This window comes from Rattus norvegicus, chromosome 5 (genome assembly GCF_036323735.1).
Source record: "Rattus norvegicus strain BN/NHsdMcwi chromosome 5, GRCr8, whole genome shotgun sequence".
In the NCBI taxonomy this organism is placed as follows: domain Eukaryota; kingdom Metazoa; phylum Chordata; class Mammalia; order Rodentia; family Muridae; genus Rattus; species Rattus norvegicus.
In genome coordinates this window covers 77,567,193-77,587,510 of record NC_086023.1, presented here as the reverse complement: position 1 = coordinate 77,587,510, position 20,318 = coordinate 77,567,193, and the positions used below count along the sequence as shown (strand labels likewise).

Genomic DNA, 20,318 nt, shown 5'->3' with positions numbered 1-20,318 from the left:
ATTTGCAGTCAATACTGTCATTTCTACCTTAGCAGTGCAGAGTCTTTATGTTCTAGGAAAATTGTTCACTCTACCAAAGTTCTGCAGTTCCCATCAGGCCTCTCTGGATCTGAGAGCTCTCCTTTTAGCCTGTTCTACCTCATCAACTTACCCTTTGTATTAGTCAGGGCTCTCTAGAGTCACAGAGCATATGGAATGTCTTTCTATATTGAGGGAATTTATTATGATGACTGACAGTCCAACTCCCCAACAATGGGCAGCTGTGGAGGGGAAGTCCAAGGATCTAGTAGTTGCTCAGTCCCACAAGGCTGGCTGCTTCAGCTGCTCTTCTGTAGAAGTAGACTCCAACAGATGTGCTGGCAAGTCAGTGCAAGCGGTGAAGAAGAGTGAATCTTCCTTCTTCAATGTCCATATGTAGGTCTCTAACAGAAGATAATAAAGTCCATGTTGAAGTTGGTGGGCCAGGAAAAGCCGGTCCCAACCCTCCCTGACAGCTGAATGGCTCTCCTCAATTGATGGCTTCCAGCATGAATGCAGATAGAGAAAGACTCATCCTCCCTTGGGGGCCTGGCCACTAGGAATTTGACCATGATCCAGTGACTATATAAACTTTTTCCTCCTTCTTCTTTCTTTGAGGGGAAGATAGGTCACAGGAGTTGGGCAGGTGTGGACATGGGAGGATTAAAGGTGTGTGCCACCACACCTGGATCTGGAACTTGTTTTGTCCCAGGCTGACCTTGAACTCAGAGATCTCCTTGTCTTAGACTCTTGGAATTAAAGGTGTATACTACCTTGTCTGCGCCTAAGATTTCATAGCCACTGTGCCTCAAGATCTCCATGGCAAGATCCAGATCAGAGACTTGTATCTTCCAGCCTAAAGATCTGGATTACAGGTGTGCCCTCCAATTCTGGATTGTAGTTCATTCCCGATATCGTCAAGTTGACAACCAGGAATAGCCATTACATCCTTCCTAAAGCATGACACAGGCTGCCTCACTTTCCCTGCTCTGGAACACTCAAAGACCCTTCTTTGTTGCTTACCAACTTCAAAGTTCTCTCTATGAGTCCCTCTGTAATCTAACCCTGGCCTCTTTGTCTCTCCTGGTTTTCTTATACCTTAGCTCAAACATGCCCTACATAGAGGGACCTCAGTTTTCAGTCATTTGTCTTCCATAGAATTCACATTTCTTTGTGTCACATGTTAACATAATTGTCTTGGGGGAAAAGTTCATATAGTCACTGGATCATGGTCAAATTCCTAGTGGCCAGGCCCCCAAGGAAGGATGAGTCTTTCTCCATCTGCATTCATGCTAGAAGCCATCAACTGAGGAGAGCCATTCAGCTGCCAAGGAGGATTGGGGCCAGCTCTCCCCAGCCCACCGACTTCGACATGGATTTAGGTAGCCCAGACCACAGACATCTGCATGGGCTTCAGTGGTAACATCAGCCACTGGCATCATGGACCACGTTGGTCCTTCAGAAAGATCCAATCCAGAAAATGACACTTTCTTCATCTCAGGCCTCCATCATTGCCTGGACACAGAGATCAGCAGGTCAGGGTCTGAGTCTGTATTTGCATAAGCTCCAGGTTAATACACCCCACCCCACCAACCCTACTGGGCAATGACAGTATGCCAACTTCAGCCCCCTGTCACCTGTCACGTCTCCACTTCTGCCTCTGTCCATAGCTCTCGCTTTTCCTATCATTTCCATTCCCTTGTTCATCATGGTGGCACCTGCTACCTCACACCTCAAGAAAAGGGCAGCACTAAGTGTCCAGCTTTTATATTTTAGTTGACTATGTAATAAAAAAGTATGGGTCTGAGGTAGGAATAGACATATACATCACTTGGAAATGCCTTGTAATTGTGTTACCACTCATGACTCCTGGTGGTTTCTATGACAAATACCTTAAAGTAAGGGAGAAAGATTGGTGCTAAATTGCCTAGAGGAAACTATTTTCTTCTCACTTCTTTCTTCACCCACACTAAAAAAAGAAAAATACTAAAGAGTCTTTTTGGGTAGCTGACCTCAAACTCAATGTCCTCCTGTCTCAAGTTCTGAAGTGGGACCATGCCTGGGCAGCATTTTAATTATTGATTGGCTAGGGACATCTTTATTTTTTAATGTATTTTTATGTTAGATTTGTCCTAAAAGATATTTAGATCATGATTCACAGAAGGTCAGTTGGGAAACTAAAGCTACCATTTGATACCAGGGAAAATATAAGAATATGTAAAGAACCACAAAATAATCACATTTTTAAAGCATGCAATGGAAAAATGACTTTGTGGCAAAATTGTAAAGAATTCACATTTAGCAACTTTGCCCTTGGCACTGCTTTTCACTGAGGTGAGTAAGGCTTCTCACTTCCCCACGTGCACAGAGCAGGGCCTGAGTGAGGCAGGAGAGTGGTCATTTGTACATTGGTCTTTCTCTGAGTCCTTTTTTGCTTTTCCTTTTTTCCACGCTACCCAAACAGGCATATTTCCAGACGACCCTGCCATCTTGGTTCATTTAGCCTGTGCCAGTGAATACAGCCCCTGCCGTGGCCTTGGCTCAGAGACTTTCGTTCCTGACAGTAACAAATCCCATGGAGATGCCTATTTCATTGCTAAATCTCCAGACAAATACAGTTTTAAAATAAACATTTCCCTTTAAAAGGCATATTTTTGTATGTATTTGATTTTTTGCCTGCGTGTATGCATGTGTATCACATGTGTGCTTGGTACAGGAGGAGGTGAAAAAGAGCCAGTTCCACGGAGCTAGAATTACAGAAGGTTATAAGCTACCATGTGGGTGCTGGGAACTGAACCTTTACCAGAGCAACAAGTGCTCTTAACTGCCCCACAAGCATGCATTCTCTAACAGACAAGCTTCTTAAGTACTGACACTGAAAACTTGGTGTCAGTCAGGGGTAGTGGTGCACATCTTTAAGCTCAGCAGGTGGAGCTCTGTGAGTTTGAGGCCAGCCTGGTCTACAAAGTGACTTCCTGGACAGCCAAGACAATTATTACACAGAGAAACCCTGTCCCGAAAAAACAAAATGGAAAACTTGGTGTCTAGAGAGCAGCTGTCTATTACATTCATTATCGGTATCACAAGACATTGGTCTGCAACGACAGCCACACCAGGTTATAAATTATTAAAACGTGTGGTGGAAAAGTAGGGGAGGGGTAATACTAGGTCAGTGGTAGAGCACTTGTCCATCAATGTCCAACACTCTGGGTTTGATCCATAGTTAAGTGTGTGTGTGTGTGTGTGTGTGTGTGTGTGTGTGTGTGTGTGTGTGTGTGATGTATGTATGTATGTACATGGACACACACACACACACACACACACACACACACACAATGATGGTTAATAGCCTTGGGTGTCATGACCTCATTGAGATTGAACAAGGTCCTGCTTGAGAATACTCTGGATCTCCCCCAAATCCAACAATCCAAAGGGTTAATACCTGTTAGGAACTGAGCAGATATGCAACAGATGGTTTCTATCCTGGTAGATTAGTACCAAGCCACAAAGGGGTTAAATATACTGAACGTTACCGCACACCTTTGAGGTCATGCAGCTGCTTTGCACCTGACCACCCTAAGTCAATCCAGTTGTGTTTTGTTAGGTTCTGTTTAAATCTACAGCGGGCAACACATCCCCAGAGGACTTGTTAAAACATGCTGTTCGGGCCTCACCCTCTGAGGTTCTGAGTCAGTAAGTCCGGGGTGGGGTCTGGGAATGTGTGCAGTTCCCAGGCCATGCCGGGGTAGCTTGTTCACTGCTCTAGAGAGAGCCTCAGATAGATGTGGTTCTTGATAGTTGGACTTTTTAAACATCGGCATGCACAGGAGTAACAGAGCGTCTCAGAAAGCAGGTTCTTTCTCAATCAGTGGATTTGATGCAAAGCCTTGCACTTCTTCCAGGATCCCACGTGATGCTGATGAGGTCTTCACCTTGGATCAAGGTCTACGTGGGATTTGAGTTGCCAAGGCTGGGGCATTAATGAGAACCCATTCTTCATTTCCACACAATGGAAGTCTTGATTCCAAGTCCTTATTTCTTTCTGTCTACAATTCCCTCCTGGCCCTCCTCCACTGGTCATATTTTAACTCTATCTTCTTTTGTTCTTTTTCTTTTTACCTGCTTCCTTTTCTTCCTTCCTCTCACTACTTATTCCCTTCGTACTCTCGCTCACTGGTTTCCTTGGCCTCTTTTGAAGTTTTAAAAATCCTGGCCTTCACTCAGGACTGTGTTAAAAAAAATTTTTAAATAGCAAACAAAATTTAAAAAACAACAACAACAACAAAAGAAAAATCCAGCTCTGACTTCTCATAAGGAATCTCTCTCCAGGCTGTCTCAGACTTTCATGATTCCAGTGATGATGTCAGGAAAGAGTCTTGAAAAACACATGTGAGCACATGTTAGGGAACAATGCAGTCAGTCAGGTAGGTCCAGAGGCAATGTTCAGACCTCTTATTCTAGAAAGTTCTTAGCTTGATCACTTTTCTGAGACTAGAAATTTTCCCTGTTTATGAACTAACATAGCAAACATTTTTCTTTAGAAAGGTACTACTTTTTGTAAAAACTGAACTATTTTCTGGATATTAATGCTGCTTAAATCCTGAGAATAAACAGGCTTCTGTATGCCTTCCCATGACCCTCCTTGTCCTGAGGCTGCATGAGATGCTTGGCAGCAAACGCTGTGAAAGTCTGTAAGTCTTAGCACTGGAGAACAGAAGTATGGCCCAGCCTCATATCCATTCAGATACCAGAGCGTGAGGCAGTCGTTTGTCCTTAATTATCTGTGTCTGAACGTCTGCTTTGTCTCTCTATGTGACAAGTGACCCAGACTTCAAGTCTGAATCAATTCTAGCAACATAAAACCTCTGAAGCTGCGGTATCAATCAGCTCGCCTTAGACGAGTGGACAAAACTACCTGGGAACTTGCAAGGTAAACCATGTGCAAGAGAAGCCTGGAAGCCAGCCCTCCCTTTGAAGCAGTAGTTGCTGAAGGTGGGTGTGAGTTGTTGACCCCAGAAGTCATTTATGGTTGCCACCACTCAGAGATGCTAGTGACAGCTGTAGGTAGAGCCCTGATGTCCTCATGCTACTGAATATCGTACTGTGCAGACAGGGTCCCCCTACTCACCGTGATAGCAAAAACTGTAGCCCAGAACATCAGTAGGGCTTCTGCTGAAGGGCCTTGTTCAGAGGATGCTCAATCTGTCTTGTCACATCTGTCTTCCCTTCCTGAATAAAAACCGAGAGAAACAAAGGAAGATTCCATGAGGCTTAAACCTTTGACCTGTAATTGTGAAGTGTGGATTCTGTTGTTATTGGTGGTGGTGGTGGTGGTGGTGGTGGTGGTGGTGGTGGTAGTGGTGATGGTGGTTTGGTTTGGTTTGGTTGGTTGGCTGCAGTTTGCCAACCCCTGAGTGAGATGATAGAAGGATCAAGCAGAGGAAAACTGAATTCTAATGCCAACAGGGTCTATATAGCAATATAGGCAAAGCACTTCAGAAGGCAAAATATGTAGGAGGGGGATATTGGACAAAGACATGGGAAATACTATCTCTTATTGTTGTAGGAGAAAATAGCAGTGTGTACACAAGGAAAAAAAGCATCTTGCTGTTGGACCACTTTCGGTTCAGTCTTGCCAGCAAAAGCAGACCAAGGTCCAGTTAGCCATGGGCGTGCATCCCCTCCAGGCCCAAACACATGTCTCTCTATCAACACAGGTCTGGGGGTTGGCGGGGAATGGCAAACAAAGAATTTTCCTCATTTTTATTTTATTGTAGAACCAACTACTTTTCATATTTTTCTTGTCCTTGTTGCCCTAAGGAACAGAAGTCATAGCCAGATTATTTTGTTTTGATTCTGAAAAACCTTAAATTTTTGCTCTGTGTGTGCGCGCGCGCGTGTGTGTGTACGTGCACAGATTGTTAACAAAGATTTTTTTTCTTTTACAGTTTTTAAAAGTTGGTACTAGGAAAACCATATATTTCTGCCCCTTGTGGAGGAGAGTTTGCCAACCTCTGATTGTGTCAAAATGAAGTGTCCTTGTTGTCTAATAGAACAGAAAGGCAAAGTTCGTGGAATCTGTGAGTCATAAAATGAACTTACAGAAAGCCCATTATGAGATTAAGGTGTTGGTAGTTTTTCTTTCTACCGCACATTTTCTTAAAATCCTAAATGGAGTTAGCTTTGAGCCACTTAATGTGCATGCTTTCTGATGAGATGGGGGAGGTCAGAGAATAAAGAAAAGTGTAGGAATGGATGACAAAGGGGTGAGAGCAAGATGAGAGCACCCAGAGCTTGGCTTCTGTATCCAAAACCCTCGGTGTTCAGGGTCTTGGCTAGCCAACTAGTCACCTAGCCACAGCCTAAAAGGTGAAACTGTTCAGAGTCCCAAAGTTCTAGGTTCTGAGATGACCCATGCAATGAGGTCATAGAAAAGTTACCTCTCTATTCCACGCAGAATGCCGTAATTAATGGGACAGCTACCGTGATCCACCTGATCCAACAGGAGAGGGTCAGCAGCAAGTCCCAGGTGATAATCATGGTGCAGAAGATTAAAAGCATGGCAAGTATTTGTTGGCTTCATGGAGTGCTTCAAAAGCAGGATCCAATGAGTCCTGATAGACATTCATTGTGTTCTCCACCCAGTACTCCTTCATTGCTCTACGTCAAGGGAGACCTTTCAAGTCTTGTCTTGGTTTTATGTCTCTTGCCATAGTGTCTCACTAAAAGACGAGACCATGTGACTCTGGCTGACTTGAATCTCATGGTGTACATGAAACTCAAAAGCCCCTGAGAAGCCAGGTTTGGTGGTGCAGGCTGGCACTTCCAGCTACTCAAGAGACAGTGGCAGAATTACAAGTTAAAGGCCAACCTGGGGTATTTAGTGAACACAAGGTCCAGCCAAGGCAAGTAATGAAACTCTATCTCAAAATTTAAAAAAAAGTTAGCTTTAGAGCTAAAGATAGGCCTTGTCTAGCTTGTGCTGTGCGCTGGGTTTAATCTCTAATGTCACGGGAAATAGAGCTACCACTGAGAGACAGAGACCTGTCTTGGCTGTGTGAGAATTCAGTCATCCATTCTGCAGAAATAACAGGCCCAGGAAGTGGGTGCATCTTCTCAGAATCGTCACCTGCCCGGAACTAAGTCAAATGGGAACTTATCAGGTTCCCTTGCTGAAGGGCACGCATGCCTTCTGTATGACATTAACTCCACCCTTAATGGGGATAGGCCCTGCTCGACTTAATCCAATTATGAACTAACCTGATCAGCATCCTGTCCGGGCTCTTTCAACCACAGCTCATCCCCGAGAGAAATCAGTAATGGTTGAAGAAATAGGCACTGGGAGTCAAGCTGCCTGAATGAACAGTCTGCGCCATCTGCCTCTGGTTGGCCATGAGAAAGTTGGTGACCATCCATGGCCTTAGCTATGAAATCAATAGGATGGGGATATATATTCAATGGGGTGAGAATGAGGATTACAGCTCCGAACATCAGGGTGGGGGAGCTCATCTCAATTCCAGTGAGCAGTGAGAAGGTCAATTGTAAAGAACACTCCCTATAGCTGTCATTCTTTCACCCGATAAGAGTTCCTTCCCATCTGCAAATGAGGAGCTGGGAGAGAAGGGGGGAGGGGTAAGCTACAATAGACTGCAATAGGGAAAAAATAGGCCCCAAGTAGGTAATATAGGACAGTCACAACCAAAAACACACATACAGCGATCTGAGACCCCGGGATGGAAGACTTTAATTAGGTGACATCAACAATTATTAAGATTTTACTTAGGATGTTTAGCAATGACAAAATAAATTGCTACATGGATAGTATTGATTTTATGAGTGGTCAATCCCACAAGGCAAGAAATTCGACCCTGATGCATTCACACCTGTTTTAAAATTATTAAACAGACGATCAGCTTGAACACTGGTTCTGCTTTCTCCTTAATACTTCCGTTTCTCCCGGGCTGACCTGCTTCTACCCAAAGGTAGCCACCATACCACCTCATTTAGTAAGCAAACTTCTAACTTGTTTGGGGATGTATCAGTTCACTCACGGGTACTCACGGGGAAAACTATGTCTAACCTCAGACTCACTTAGCAAAGGTTGGAGCAGGGGTTGGGGATTTAGCTCAGTGGTAGAGCGCTTGCAAGCGCAAGGCCCTGGGTTCGGTCCTCAGCTCCGAAAAAAAGAAAGAAAGAAAGAAAGAAAAGATTGGAGCATCTATAAGACAGTAAGGTAAGGTTCCCCTGTCATTGTAGCCTTTGCAAGATTTCCCTTTTATTTCTGCAAGAGTTTGTGAGATTCTGTGACTGTGTGCACTTCTTCCTGTGCTCTGGTTTCAGAGGGAATTTAAAGAATTGCTTGGCGCTGCTGGAAATAGGCTTGTGGTGGTAGAATTTTCAGCACAGTGGTGTGGCCCCTGCAAAATGATTGCTCCTGCTTTCCAGGTAAGGATTTCCAGTGTCTATCTTACAGCTGCCAAAGGAATTTAGGTCCCCAAACGCTTTTCCAACCCTTCTTACGTTTTCCTACTTCTGAACTATTAGGAGTTCTGTTGTTGTTTTTGTTCGTTGTCTTTTAAGCATCCCAGTGAACCTGAAGCTAATGTTCTGGAATGTCGTGAGGTGAGACCGGAAGTTTGGGATGTTTTCACTGTGGGGCGTTCACTAAGGAACACCAGGGTACGCAGAAGGATTACACGTGGGAAGAGCAATTCCGTATCATTACACCTTTCCAAAGTTGGAACCCAGAACTTACTCAACGAGATCCTAGATAGACACAACATTTATGTTTAGCCATGAAATACGCTTGTGTACTGTTTGGTACCTATAGAGGCCACAAGACAGCATCAGATTCCCTGGAACTAGAGTCACAGACAGTTGTGAGTTGCCACTGGACCCTGATCCTCTGGAAGAGCAATCAGGGCTCTTAACCACTGAGATATAAACTCTCCGTCCCCCACTCCATCTCAGGGAATTTTAGTCTTCTTTCTGCTGATTGTACAAAGTCTCCTGGTTATCTGTGGTCACCTTTGTGACATGTATCAAATCATAATTGTGCAATATATATCATATACATATATATTCTTTATATTTGAATATAAAGAAGGTCCTTTGATAATACAACTAAAAATGTTCTACTCTGTTTTCAGCGAGGTTTTTAAGCATCTTGGATTTTCTCACTTGACCTCTTGAATCTGCCAAAGCTAACTCTAACAACGGTCACAGCCATCAATATTCAGACATAAATGAACTTGTAGCAGATGGACGAGCTACAAGACATTTCTCCTTTGGCACCTGTATGTGTGTGCTTTGTGTGACGTCAGATGTCTTCCTCAGCTGCTTTCCTCACAGACTGGAGCAAGTTCTCCTGCAGAACTAAGAGCTCATCTCCAGGCTAAGCTGACTGGCCAGATGGCTCAAGGGACCCACTGTCTCTGCTTCCCTCATGCTGGGGTTACAGGCAGGCGACCATACCCAAAGGCTTTTACATGGGTCCCAGAATCGCATCCTCAGTCTTTACACTTGCATGGCAAGTGCTTTACCCACTGGGCTATCCCCCCTCCTTCGATGTGACTCTTCAGGATCCCCGCTCTGCCCAAAATTCTTGTACTATCCAGAGGAACATGCTATTGTTAGACAGACCATTCTGTGACTCAAAACTAAGGAGGGAGGTTCTCTCACTGTGCCACAGAAATAGCCAGTGCTTGGGTGCCAAAGTGTCAATCCACTCAATACCATATGCCATTTGAGTGTGTGTTTGTGCATGTGTGCATGTATGTGTGCCAACCACAACTGCTGTCATTCCTCAGACGCCATCTATCCTTTGTTAAGTGATGGTGACTTGTTTGGTTTGCTTTGCTTTGCTTTGGTTGGGTTAGATTGTTTGTTTGTTTGTTTGTTTGTTTGTTTGTTTTTGAGGTTAGTTTTCTAAATGGTCTGGAACTCACTGAGTAGGGTAACCTGGCCAGAGATCCACCCGTCTCTACCTACCCAGAGCTGGGAATGCAAGTACATACCACCATAGTGTCTATTTTTCTCACGGGTTCTGAGAAACCATGTGTTCACGGTGTCAGACTTAGGTCTTCATGACTGAATGGCAAGCACTCTACGGAGAGCTATATCGCCAGCCTTAAAACCCAAGTCTTCCCGGCCCGCAGCAGCTCTCTGCTCCCAGACCCGGTGAGAGAGAGACCCAACCGCCTGGTCAGGTGGGCACTCCTGAGGCTGCAGAGCGGAAGAGACCACCAACACTGCTCACCCCTGCCCACATCCCTGGCCCAAGAGGAAACTGTATAAGGCCTCTGGGCTCCCGTGGGGGAGGGCCCAGGAGCGGCAGGACTTCTGCGCCTGAGACACCGCCGGAACCTGAAAGAAACAGACCGGATAAACAGTTCTCTGCACCCAAATCCCGTGGGAGGGAGAGCTAAACCTTCAGAGAGGCAGACAAGCCTGGGAAACCAGAAGAGACTGCTCCCTGAACACACATCTCGGACGCCAGAGGAAAAAGCCAAAGACCATCTGGAACCCTGGTGCACTGAAGCTCCCGGAAGGGGCGGCACAGGTCTTCCTGGTTGCTGCCGCTGCAGAGAGCCCCTGGGCAGCACCCCACGAGCGAACCTGAGCCTCGGGACCACAGGTAAGACCAAATTTTCTGCTGCAAGAAAGCTGCCTGGTGAACTCAAGACACAGGCCCACAGGAACAGCTGAAGACCTGTAGAGAGGAAAAACTACACGCCCGAAAGCAGAACACACTGTCCCCATAACTGACTGAAAGAGAGGAAAACAGGTCTACAGCACTCCTGACACACAGGCTTATAGGTCAGTCTAGCCACTGTCAGAAATAGCAGAACAAAGTAACACTAGAGATAATCTGATGGCGAGAGGCAAGCGCAGGAACCCAAGCAACAGAAACCAAGACTGCATGCCATCCTCGGAGCCCAATTCTCCCACCAAAACAAACATGGAATATCCAAACACACCAGAAAAGCAAGATCTAGTTTCAAAATCATATTTGATCATGATGCTGGAGGACTTCAAGAAAGACATGAACACACTTAGGGAAACACAGGAAATCATTAATAAACAAGTAGAAGCCTACAGAGAGGAATGGCAAAAATCCCTGAAAGAATTCCAGGAAAACACAATCAAACAGATGAAGGAATTAAAAATGGAAATAGAAGCAATCAAGAAAGAACACATGGAAACAACCCTGGATATAGAAAACCAAAAGAAGAGACAAGGAGCTGTAGATACAAGCTTCACCAACAGAATACTAGAGATGGAAGAGAGAATCTCAGGAGCAGAAGATTCCATAGAAATCATTGACTCAACTGTCAAAGATAATGTAAAGCAGAAAAAGCTACTGGTCCAAAACATACAGGAAATCCAGGACTCAATGAGAAGATCAAACCTAAGGATAATAGGTATAGAAGAGAGTGAAGACTCCCAGCTCAAAGGACCAGTAAATATCTTCAACAAAATCATAGAAGAAAACTTCCCTAACCTAAAAAAAGAGATACCCATAGACATACAAGAAGCCTACAGAACTCCAAATAGATTGGACCAGAAAAGAAACACCTCCCGTCACATAATTGTCAAAACACCAAACGCACAAAATAAAGAAAGAATATTAAAAGCAGTAAGGGAAAAAGGTCAAGTAACATATAAAGGGAGACCTATCAGAATCACACCAGACTTCTCGCCAGAAACTATGAAGGCCAGAAGATCCTGGACTGATGTCATACAGACCCTAAGAGAACACAAATGCCAGCCCAGGTTACTGTATCCAGCAAAACTCTCAATTAACATTGATGGAGAAACCAAGATATTCCATGACAAAACCAAATTTACACAATATCTTTCTACAAATCCAGCACTACAAAGGATAATAAATGGTAAAGCCCAACATAAGGAGGCAAGCTATACCCTAGAAGAAGCAAGAAACTAATCGTCTTGGCAACAAAACAAAGAGAATGAAAGCACACAAACATAACCTCACATCCAAATATGAAGATAAAGGGAAACAATAATCACTATTCCTTAATATCTCTCAATATCAATGGCCTCAACTCCCCAATAAAAAGACATAGATTAACAAACTGGATACATAACGAGGACCCTGCATTCTGCTGCCTACAGGAAACACACCTCAGAGACAAAGACAGACACTACCTCAGAGTGAAAGGCTGGAAAACAACTTTCCAAGCAAATGGTCAGAAGAAGCAAGCTGGAGTAGCCATTCTAATATCAAATAAAATCAATTTCCAACTAAAAGTCATCAAAAAAGATAAGGAAGGACACTTCATATTCATCAAAGGAAAAATCCACCAAGATGAACTCTCAATCCTAAATATCTATGCCCCAAATACAAGGGCACCTACATACGTAAAAGAAACCTTACTAAAGCTCAAAACACACATTGCACCTCACACAATAATAGTGGGAGATTTCAACACACCACTCTCATCAATGGACAGATCATGGAAACAGAAATTAAACAGTGATGTCGACAGACTAAGAGAAGTCATGAGCCAAATGGACTTAACGGATATTTATAGAACATTCTATCCTAAAGCAAAAGGATATACCTTCTTCTCAGCTCCTCATGGTACTTTCTCCAAAATTGACCATATAATTGGTCAAAAAACGGGCCTCAACAGGTACAGAAAGATAGAAATAATCCCATGCGTGCTATCGGACCACCACGGCCTAAAACTGGTCTTCAATAACAATAAGGGAAGAATGCCCACATATACGTGGAAATTGAACAATGCTCTACTCAATGATAACCTGGTCAAGGAAGAAATAAAGAAAGAAATTAAAAACTTTTTAGAATTTAATGAAAATGAAGATACAACATACCCAAACTTATGGGACACAATGAAAGCTGTGCTAAGAGGAAAACTCATAGCGCTGAGTGCCTGCAGAAAGAAACAGGAAAGAGCATATGTCAGCAGCTTGACAGCACACCTAAAAGCTCTAGAACAAAAAGAAGCAAATACACCCAGGAGGAGTAGAAGGCAGGAAATAATCAAACTCAGAGCTGAAATCAACCAAGTAGAAACAAAAAGGACCATAGAAAGAATCAACAGGACCAAAAGTTGGTTCTTTGAGAAAATCAACAAGATAGATAAACCCTTAGCCAGACTAACGAGAGGACACAGAGAGTGCGTCCAAATTAACAAAATCAGAAATGAAAAGGGAGACATAACTACAGATTCAGAGGAAATTCAAAAAATCATCAGATCTTACTATAAAAACCTATATTCAACAAAATTTGAAAATCTTCAGGAAATGGACAATTTCCTAGACAGATACCAGGTATCAAAGTTAAATCAGGAACAGATAAACCAGTTAAACAACCCCATAACTCCTAAGGAAATAGAAGCAGTCATTAAAGGTCTCCCATCCAAAAAGAGCCCAGGTCCAGATGGGTTTAGTGCAGAATTCTATCAAACCTTCATAGAAGACCTCATACCAATATTATCCAAACTATTCCACAAAATTGAAACAGATGGAGCCCTACCGAATTCCTTCTACGAATCTACAATTACTCTTATACCTAAACCACACAAAGACACAACAAAGAAAGAGAACTTCAGACCAATTTCCCTTATGAATATCGACGCAAAAATACTCAATAAAATTCTGGCAAACCGAATTCAAGAGCACATCAAAACTATCATCCACCATGATCAAGTAGGCTTCATCCCAGGCATGCAGGGATGGTTTAATATACGGAAAACCATCAACGTGATCCATTATATAAACAAACTGAAAGAACAGAACCACATGATCATTTCATTAGATGCTGAGAAAGCATTTGACAAAATTCAACACCCCTTCATGATAAAAGTCCTGGAAAGAATAGGAATTCAAGGCCCATACCTAAACATAGTAAAAGCCATATACAGCAAACCAGTTGCTAACATTAAACTAAATGGAGAGAAACTTGAAGCAATCCCACTAAAATCAGGGACTAGACAAGGCTGCCCACTCTCTCCCTACTTATTCAATATAGTTCTTGAAGTTCTAGCCAGAGCAATCAGACAACAAAAGGAGATCAAAGGGATACAGATCGGAAAAGAAGAGGTCAAAATATCACTATTTGCAGATGATATGATAGTATATTTAAGTGATCCCAAAAGTTCCACCAGAGAACTACTAAAGCTGATAAACAACTTCAGCAAAGTGGCTGGGTATAAAATTAACTCAAATAAATCTGTTGCCTTCCTCTATACAAAAGAGAAACAAGCCGAGAAAGAAATTAGGGAAACGACACCCTTCATAATAGACCCAAATAATATAAAGTACCTCGGTGTGACTTTAACCAAGCAAGTAAAAGATCTGTACAATAAGAACTTCAAGACACTGAAGAAAGAAATTGAAGAAGACCTCAGAAGATGGAAAGATCTCCCATGCTCATGGATTGGCAGGATTAATATAGTAAAAATGGCCATTTTACCAAAAGCAATCTACAGATTCAATGCAATCCCCATCAAAATACCAATCCAATTCTTCAAAGAGTTAGACAGAACAATTTGCAAATTCATCTGGAATAACAAAAAACCCAGGATAGCTAAAGCTATCCTCAACAATAAAAGGACTTCAGGGGGAATCACTATCCCTGAACTCAAGCAGTATTACAGAGCAATAGTGATAAAAACTGCATGGTATTGGTACAGAGACAGACAGATAGACCAATGGAATAGAATTGAAGACCCAGAAATGAACCCACACACCTATGGTCACTTGATTTTTGACAAAGGAGCCAAAACCATCCAATGGAAAAAAGATAGCATTTTCAGCAAATGGTGCTGGTTCAACTGGAGGGCAACATGTAGAAGAATGCAGATCGATCCATGCTTATCACCCTGTACAAAGCTTAAGTCGAAGTGGATCAAGGACCTCCACATCAAACCAGACACACTCAAACTAATAGAAGAAAAACTAGGGAAGCATCTGGAACACATGGGCACTGGAAAAAATTTCCTGAACAAAACACCAATGGCTTATGCTCTAAGATCAAGAATTGACAAATGGGATCTCATAAAACTGCAAAGCTTCTGTAAGGCAAAGGACACTGTGGTTAGGACAAAACGGCAACCAACAGATTGGGAAAAGATCTTTACCAACCCTACAACAGATAGAGGCCTTATATCCAAAATATACAAAGAACTCAAGAAGTTAGACCGCAGGGAAACAAATAACCCTATTAAAAAATGGGGTTCAGAGCTAAACAAAGAATTCACAGCTGAGGAATACCGAATGGCTGAGAAACACCTAAAGAAATGTTCAACATCTTTAGTCATAAGGGAAATGCAAATCAAAACAACCCTGAGATTTCACCTCACACCAGTGCGATTGGCTAAGATCAAAAACTCAGGTGACAGCAGATGCTGGCGAGGTTGTGGAGAAAGAGGAACACTCCTCCATTGTTGGTGGGATTGCAGACTGGTAAAACCATTCTGGAAATCAGTCTGGAGGTTCCTCAGAAAATTGGACATTGAACTGCCTGAGGATCCAGCTATACCTCTCTTGGGCATATACCCAAAAGATGCCTCAACATATAAAAGAGACACGTGCACCACTATGTTCATCGCAGCCTTATTTATAATAGCCAGAAAATGGAAAGAACCCAGATGCCCTTCAACAGAGGAATGGATACAGAAAATGTGGTACATCTACACAATGGAATACTACTCAGCTATCAAAAACAACGAGTTTATGAAATTCGTAGGCAAATGGTTGGAACTGGAAAATATCATCCTGAGTGAACTAACCCAATCACAGAAAGACATACATGGTATGCACTCATTGATAAGTGGCTATTAGCCCAAATGCTTGAATTACCCTAGATCCCTAGAACAAACGAAACTCAAGACGGATGATCAAAATGTGAATGCTTCACTCCTTCTTTAAATGAGGAAAAAGAATACCCTTGGCAGGGAAGGGAGACGCAAAGATTAAAACAGAGACTGAAGGAACACCCATTCAGAGCCTGCCCCACATTTGGCCCATACATATACAGCCACCCAATTGGACTAGATGGATGAAGCAAAGAAGTGCAGACCGACAGGAGCCGGATGTAGATCGCTCCTGAGAGACACAGCCAGAATACAGCAAATACAGAGGCGAATGCCAGCAGCAAACCACTGAACTGAGAATAGGTCCCCTATTGAAGGAATCAGAGAAAGAACTGGAAGAGCTTGAAGGGGCTCGAGACCCCAAAAGTACAACAATGCCAAGCAACCAGAGCTTCCAGGGAATAAGCCACTACCTAAAGACTATACATGGACTGACCCTGGACTCTGACCCCATAGGTAGCAATGAATATCCTAGTAAGAGCACCAGTGGAAGGGGAAGCCCTGGGTCCTGCTAAGACTGAACCCCCAGTGAACTAGTCTATGGGGGGAGGGCGGCAATGGGGGGAGGATGGGGAGGGGAACACCCATAAAGAAGGGGAGGGGGGAGGGGGATGTTTGCCCGGAAACCGGGAAAGGGAATAACACTCGAAATGTATATAAGAAATACTCAAGTTAATAAAAAAAAAAAAAAAAAAAAAAAAAAACCCAAGTCTTAGTTTTTGCTTCCGTGTTCCTGTTGTAGTTTGTTAAACTAGTGATGATGTGGAGAAATGTATTGTTATCTCTTAGACGGTAGAACGGTAAAATGAAACAGTTGCTCTAAAAATAATTTACCAATTTCTTATAAGGTATATAAATTATACATATATATATATGATAGGATGTTAGAAGAAAAATATAGGCCTATAAATAACTTAGTATAGCATGTTAAGTGGTTAATTAGCCCATGACCTAAAAAATTAAGATTGAATAAATCTGTGACTCTTGATGAAATAAAATGAACGTTCATTTAATATCCTGCAATAGCTAAAATCTAAAAGAAAAGCTCGTGTCTGTTAACAGATCATCTTATACTAGAATTAAAAGGAATTATGTAGGGGTTGGGGATTTAGCTCAGTGGTAGAGTGCTTGCCTAGGAAGCGCAAGGCCCTGGGTTCGGTCCCCAGCTCCAGAAAAAAAAGAACAAAAAAAAAAGGAATTATGTAAACATTACTCACTATATATGCAGATAAGACAGAGCAGAGGGACACCTGTCAAACGAGGGGTTGTTTTTCTGTGAATAAGTGAGAGTTGAGGGAGATGTAGCTGGAAAATGTTCGCCTTTGCTGTACCTGCAACTCTTGGCCTTTTGTAAGGGAGAGTATTTGTGTAATTTGTGTGATTTTTTTAAACTCCTTGTCCATGAGGGCTTAGGAGGAAGGCTCTTTCTCCTCTAGTCACTGTACCCGGCAGAGAGCAAATTAGAAACATAAATAAAGTTAAACAAGAATTTTAACACCACGAATTAAATGCTTATTAAGTCACTGGAAGGCAGGGTGAGAAGGTGCTGCATGGGGCCACACTCTGTGGCACGGAGCACAGGCTACTCCCTATAACCCAGTTAGACCTCAGGCTTATGATTCTCCTCCCTCAGTCTCCCAGGTACTGGCATTAGCACTGTGCCACCACCCCCAGCTCAGAATCATCTTATTAATCTGAAAAATATTACCAAACCCCAAGGGTCTTTAGGTTTATAATAATAATTTTCTCCCATTTCGCTACCTCAAGGGACCGCTGTCAAAGTGTCTTTTATTCTCCTGAAATACTTGTTATCTCGGAGGTTTACTGCCTCCATCTGCCAACCTAGGCCTAGTCCTGGAAGCTTCTAACCTCTGTGTAATCTTATCTAGGCCTAGAATGTTTCAGTCTCTGAGACTTACAGCTGAATAAGCGCACCCCTTTTTAGTTCTTTCTGAGCTCTGACAGGCTGGTTTAACTCAGCTTTTCTGGCTTGAAACCCCTCCCCATGATAACTAATTTAATCTGGCTTCTTTCTTCCAGCCTCTCCTGAACTGCTCTTCTTGGCCTCATATTAACTCTTATCAACCTGTTCTGACCTTCTAGCTTCCTCTCAGTCTCTGGCTTGTTCTCTCTTCAACCTGTCTCTGTAAAACTCTCCCAGTAAAACTGCCTCTCTCCTACTCTGCAGTGCTCTCCCTCAAGTAGCTTCCCTTTCCTCTCTGTTCTTGTGAGAGTTGGACATAGTCTAGTCTGTCAAATCTTTCTCTGATTCGTCACTTTGTCTGCCACTCCATTAGACATCACCTTGAGACACCACTGCTTCCTTCTACAAACTAACTTTACCTTTATTTGGGGGGATTAAAGGTGTGTGCCGAGGGCAGAGCCGAAGTGCAACTAGAAACAGCCTTTTTCAGTAAACATAATCTCAAGCCTCACAGTAGAGACCAGAGAAGAAAGAGCCCCTATAGAAGTCATGGTTCACACAAGAAATTACAGGGGGGGGTTGCCAGCAACAGGGCTTTTCACCTAAGCATTCTCATGCCTTGCATCTTCCGCTTCTCCCTCCCCAGGGACTGCACTCTCTGGCATTGACTCCACTTGGCCAAGCTTTGGACACTTTGTATGTCACCTTCTAGGAGTAGTCTCATTTGACCGAGGCGACTAGAGATGCTTGTGACATGATTTTTTAAACAAATCAAGATACTCTGAAATGCCCGCCAATTTGGACATAAATCTGTGCCCACATAAGTTTTTACTGTCCTTTACCTGTACCTCCTGAACCAGGTCCTTGTTATCAAAGACATTTCAAAAACAAAATAGAAGCAGAAGACAGCCCCGTCTTCTAACACCTTTCATTTCTTGCACGGTTTCCCATTGGCTAGCTGAAGTCAGCTGACAAGGGAGTCTGGGAAAAAAAAATCTAGTTTCAATAGAGGATAGATGATAGAGGGTGTGTGTTGGGCGGGGAGAGCTAGGCTGGTAGTCACCAGGGATCCCTTCTACTGACAGCAGCCTCCCAAACTCTGTCAGAAATGAGGAGGTAAAAAGTAATAGCTGGTTCAGGGAACTGCACCTTTTTCTGGGACACCAGCACCACAGCATGGTTTCTAACACCGTTCTAAGCCCACCCCCATCACCCCAGACAGATTTTGAAAACTCTTACAGGTAATCCCTTGATACTGTCAGGAACATCCTGTTTTGTCTCCCCACCCCAGACTGGGTAGGCCTGGCCTCCACTGCACACAGCCAAATTGCTCTCCTTTTTGTCCTTGAATCTTGAAGCACACATCCTCACTTTTGTTCTTAGACCCTGCAGGGGATCCTTGCTTGAGGGGTTCCACGTTCTAAGCGGTAATGAACCCTCGGAATGACGACGCTTAGATCTCTTTAGCAAGCAAGTCATACATTTCTTCTTTTACAGAACAACACTTCATGGTGCAAATGTTGATGTTTATACTGTTTTATTCTTTTGTCTTGAAGGCAATGTCTTTACAATACCGAAATGTCATGTTTGCTCAGGTGGATGTGGATTCATCTCAGGTAAAACTCCTAAATCCTCTGTGTGGACCATAAAACCCCAAACACTGTGGAGTTCTGTGAATGTGACGGATGATATCACCTGGCTTAAAAAAACAAGGGGGATTCCACATCTTTTTTTCACAATAAATGTAGTAAACTGTTTTATGAAACTTTCTTTAAATATTAGCAACTATATGGTACCTACCCCTGCTGTAGCAGACATCACCAATCAATCCAATAGTCTTCACCTCTAGGCAGACATCATAATGAAGGCATGGTGAAAACTACTTTTAGGTTTTGTCAAGTTATTAATCACTTTCTAAAACCTAGCCCAATGATTACAGACATTTTGCCATATCTCGCTTTGGTATCCTGTGTTTGTTTTGTAGGGGGGTTGCTTATATAGCATAAAGAGTTCCAGGAAATCCTCCATCTTTTTCCTAGCTCCATCCTTCCCACTTCTCCTCTCCCAACATAAAAAGTCTCAGAGTCTCAAGCCAAATATGCCCTATTACTATAGAAAAATATCTCTACAGAATTATTCTTCCTTGGCTTTGTTAATTTATAATAAGGAGAGGTGATAACATTAATTCCATATTAATTAGCTTTCTGTCACCCTAGCAAAAGGCCTAAGAGAAAGAGAAACAGAAAGATTTGTTTTGTCTCACCGTTTTGAAAATTGAAATCTTTGGTGAAAGCTCAGTTGCTTTGGGCCTGCAGGAGGAAAGCACATTTAGACAGGAGTGCTTGGCAGAACAAAGAAATGACATCAGCAGCAGAAAGACAACAAGAGGAAGAAGGGGCCATCATCCCACAGTCCCCTTTAAAGGCATAATTCCCTCCCCACAACCAACTAAAGGCCCCTGGTACGCCTCACCTCTTCATCCCAATAGCTCCATGCTGGAGCCCCAGGTT

At 43.0% G+C, this 20,318-nt stretch overlaps 1 protein-coding gene and 1 long non-coding RNA gene across 2 annotated transcripts in view; one reads left to right on the top strand and one right to left on the bottom strand.

The window, feature by feature from the left end:
• Positions 1–200: 200 nt before the first annotated feature.
• Positions 201–6,407, bottom strand: LOC108351128 (uncharacterized). The gene is made up of 3 exons (XR_001838149.3): positions 6,121–6,407; positions 5,147–5,247; positions 201–422 (listed from the first exon to the last, which is right to left on the bottom strand). It is a non-coding gene; the product is annotated as an uncharacterized LOC108351128 (long non-coding RNA).
• A 126-nt stretch (positions 6,408–6,533) lies between these two features.
• Positions 6,534–20,318, top strand: part of Txndc8 (thioredoxin domain containing 8) — a 36,150-nt gene continuing 22,365 nt past the window's right edge. Inside the window, exons 1-3 of the mRNA NM_001004092.3 lie at positions 6,534–6,580; positions 8,359–8,463; positions 19,365–19,424. Coding sequence (NP_001004092.1) covers positions 6,557–6,580; positions 8,359–8,463; positions 19,365–19,424 — 189 coding nt within the window. The 5' untranslated portion in view covers positions 6,534–6,556. The remainder of the gene's footprint in view (positions 6,581–8,358; positions 8,464–19,364; positions 19,425–20,318) is intronic.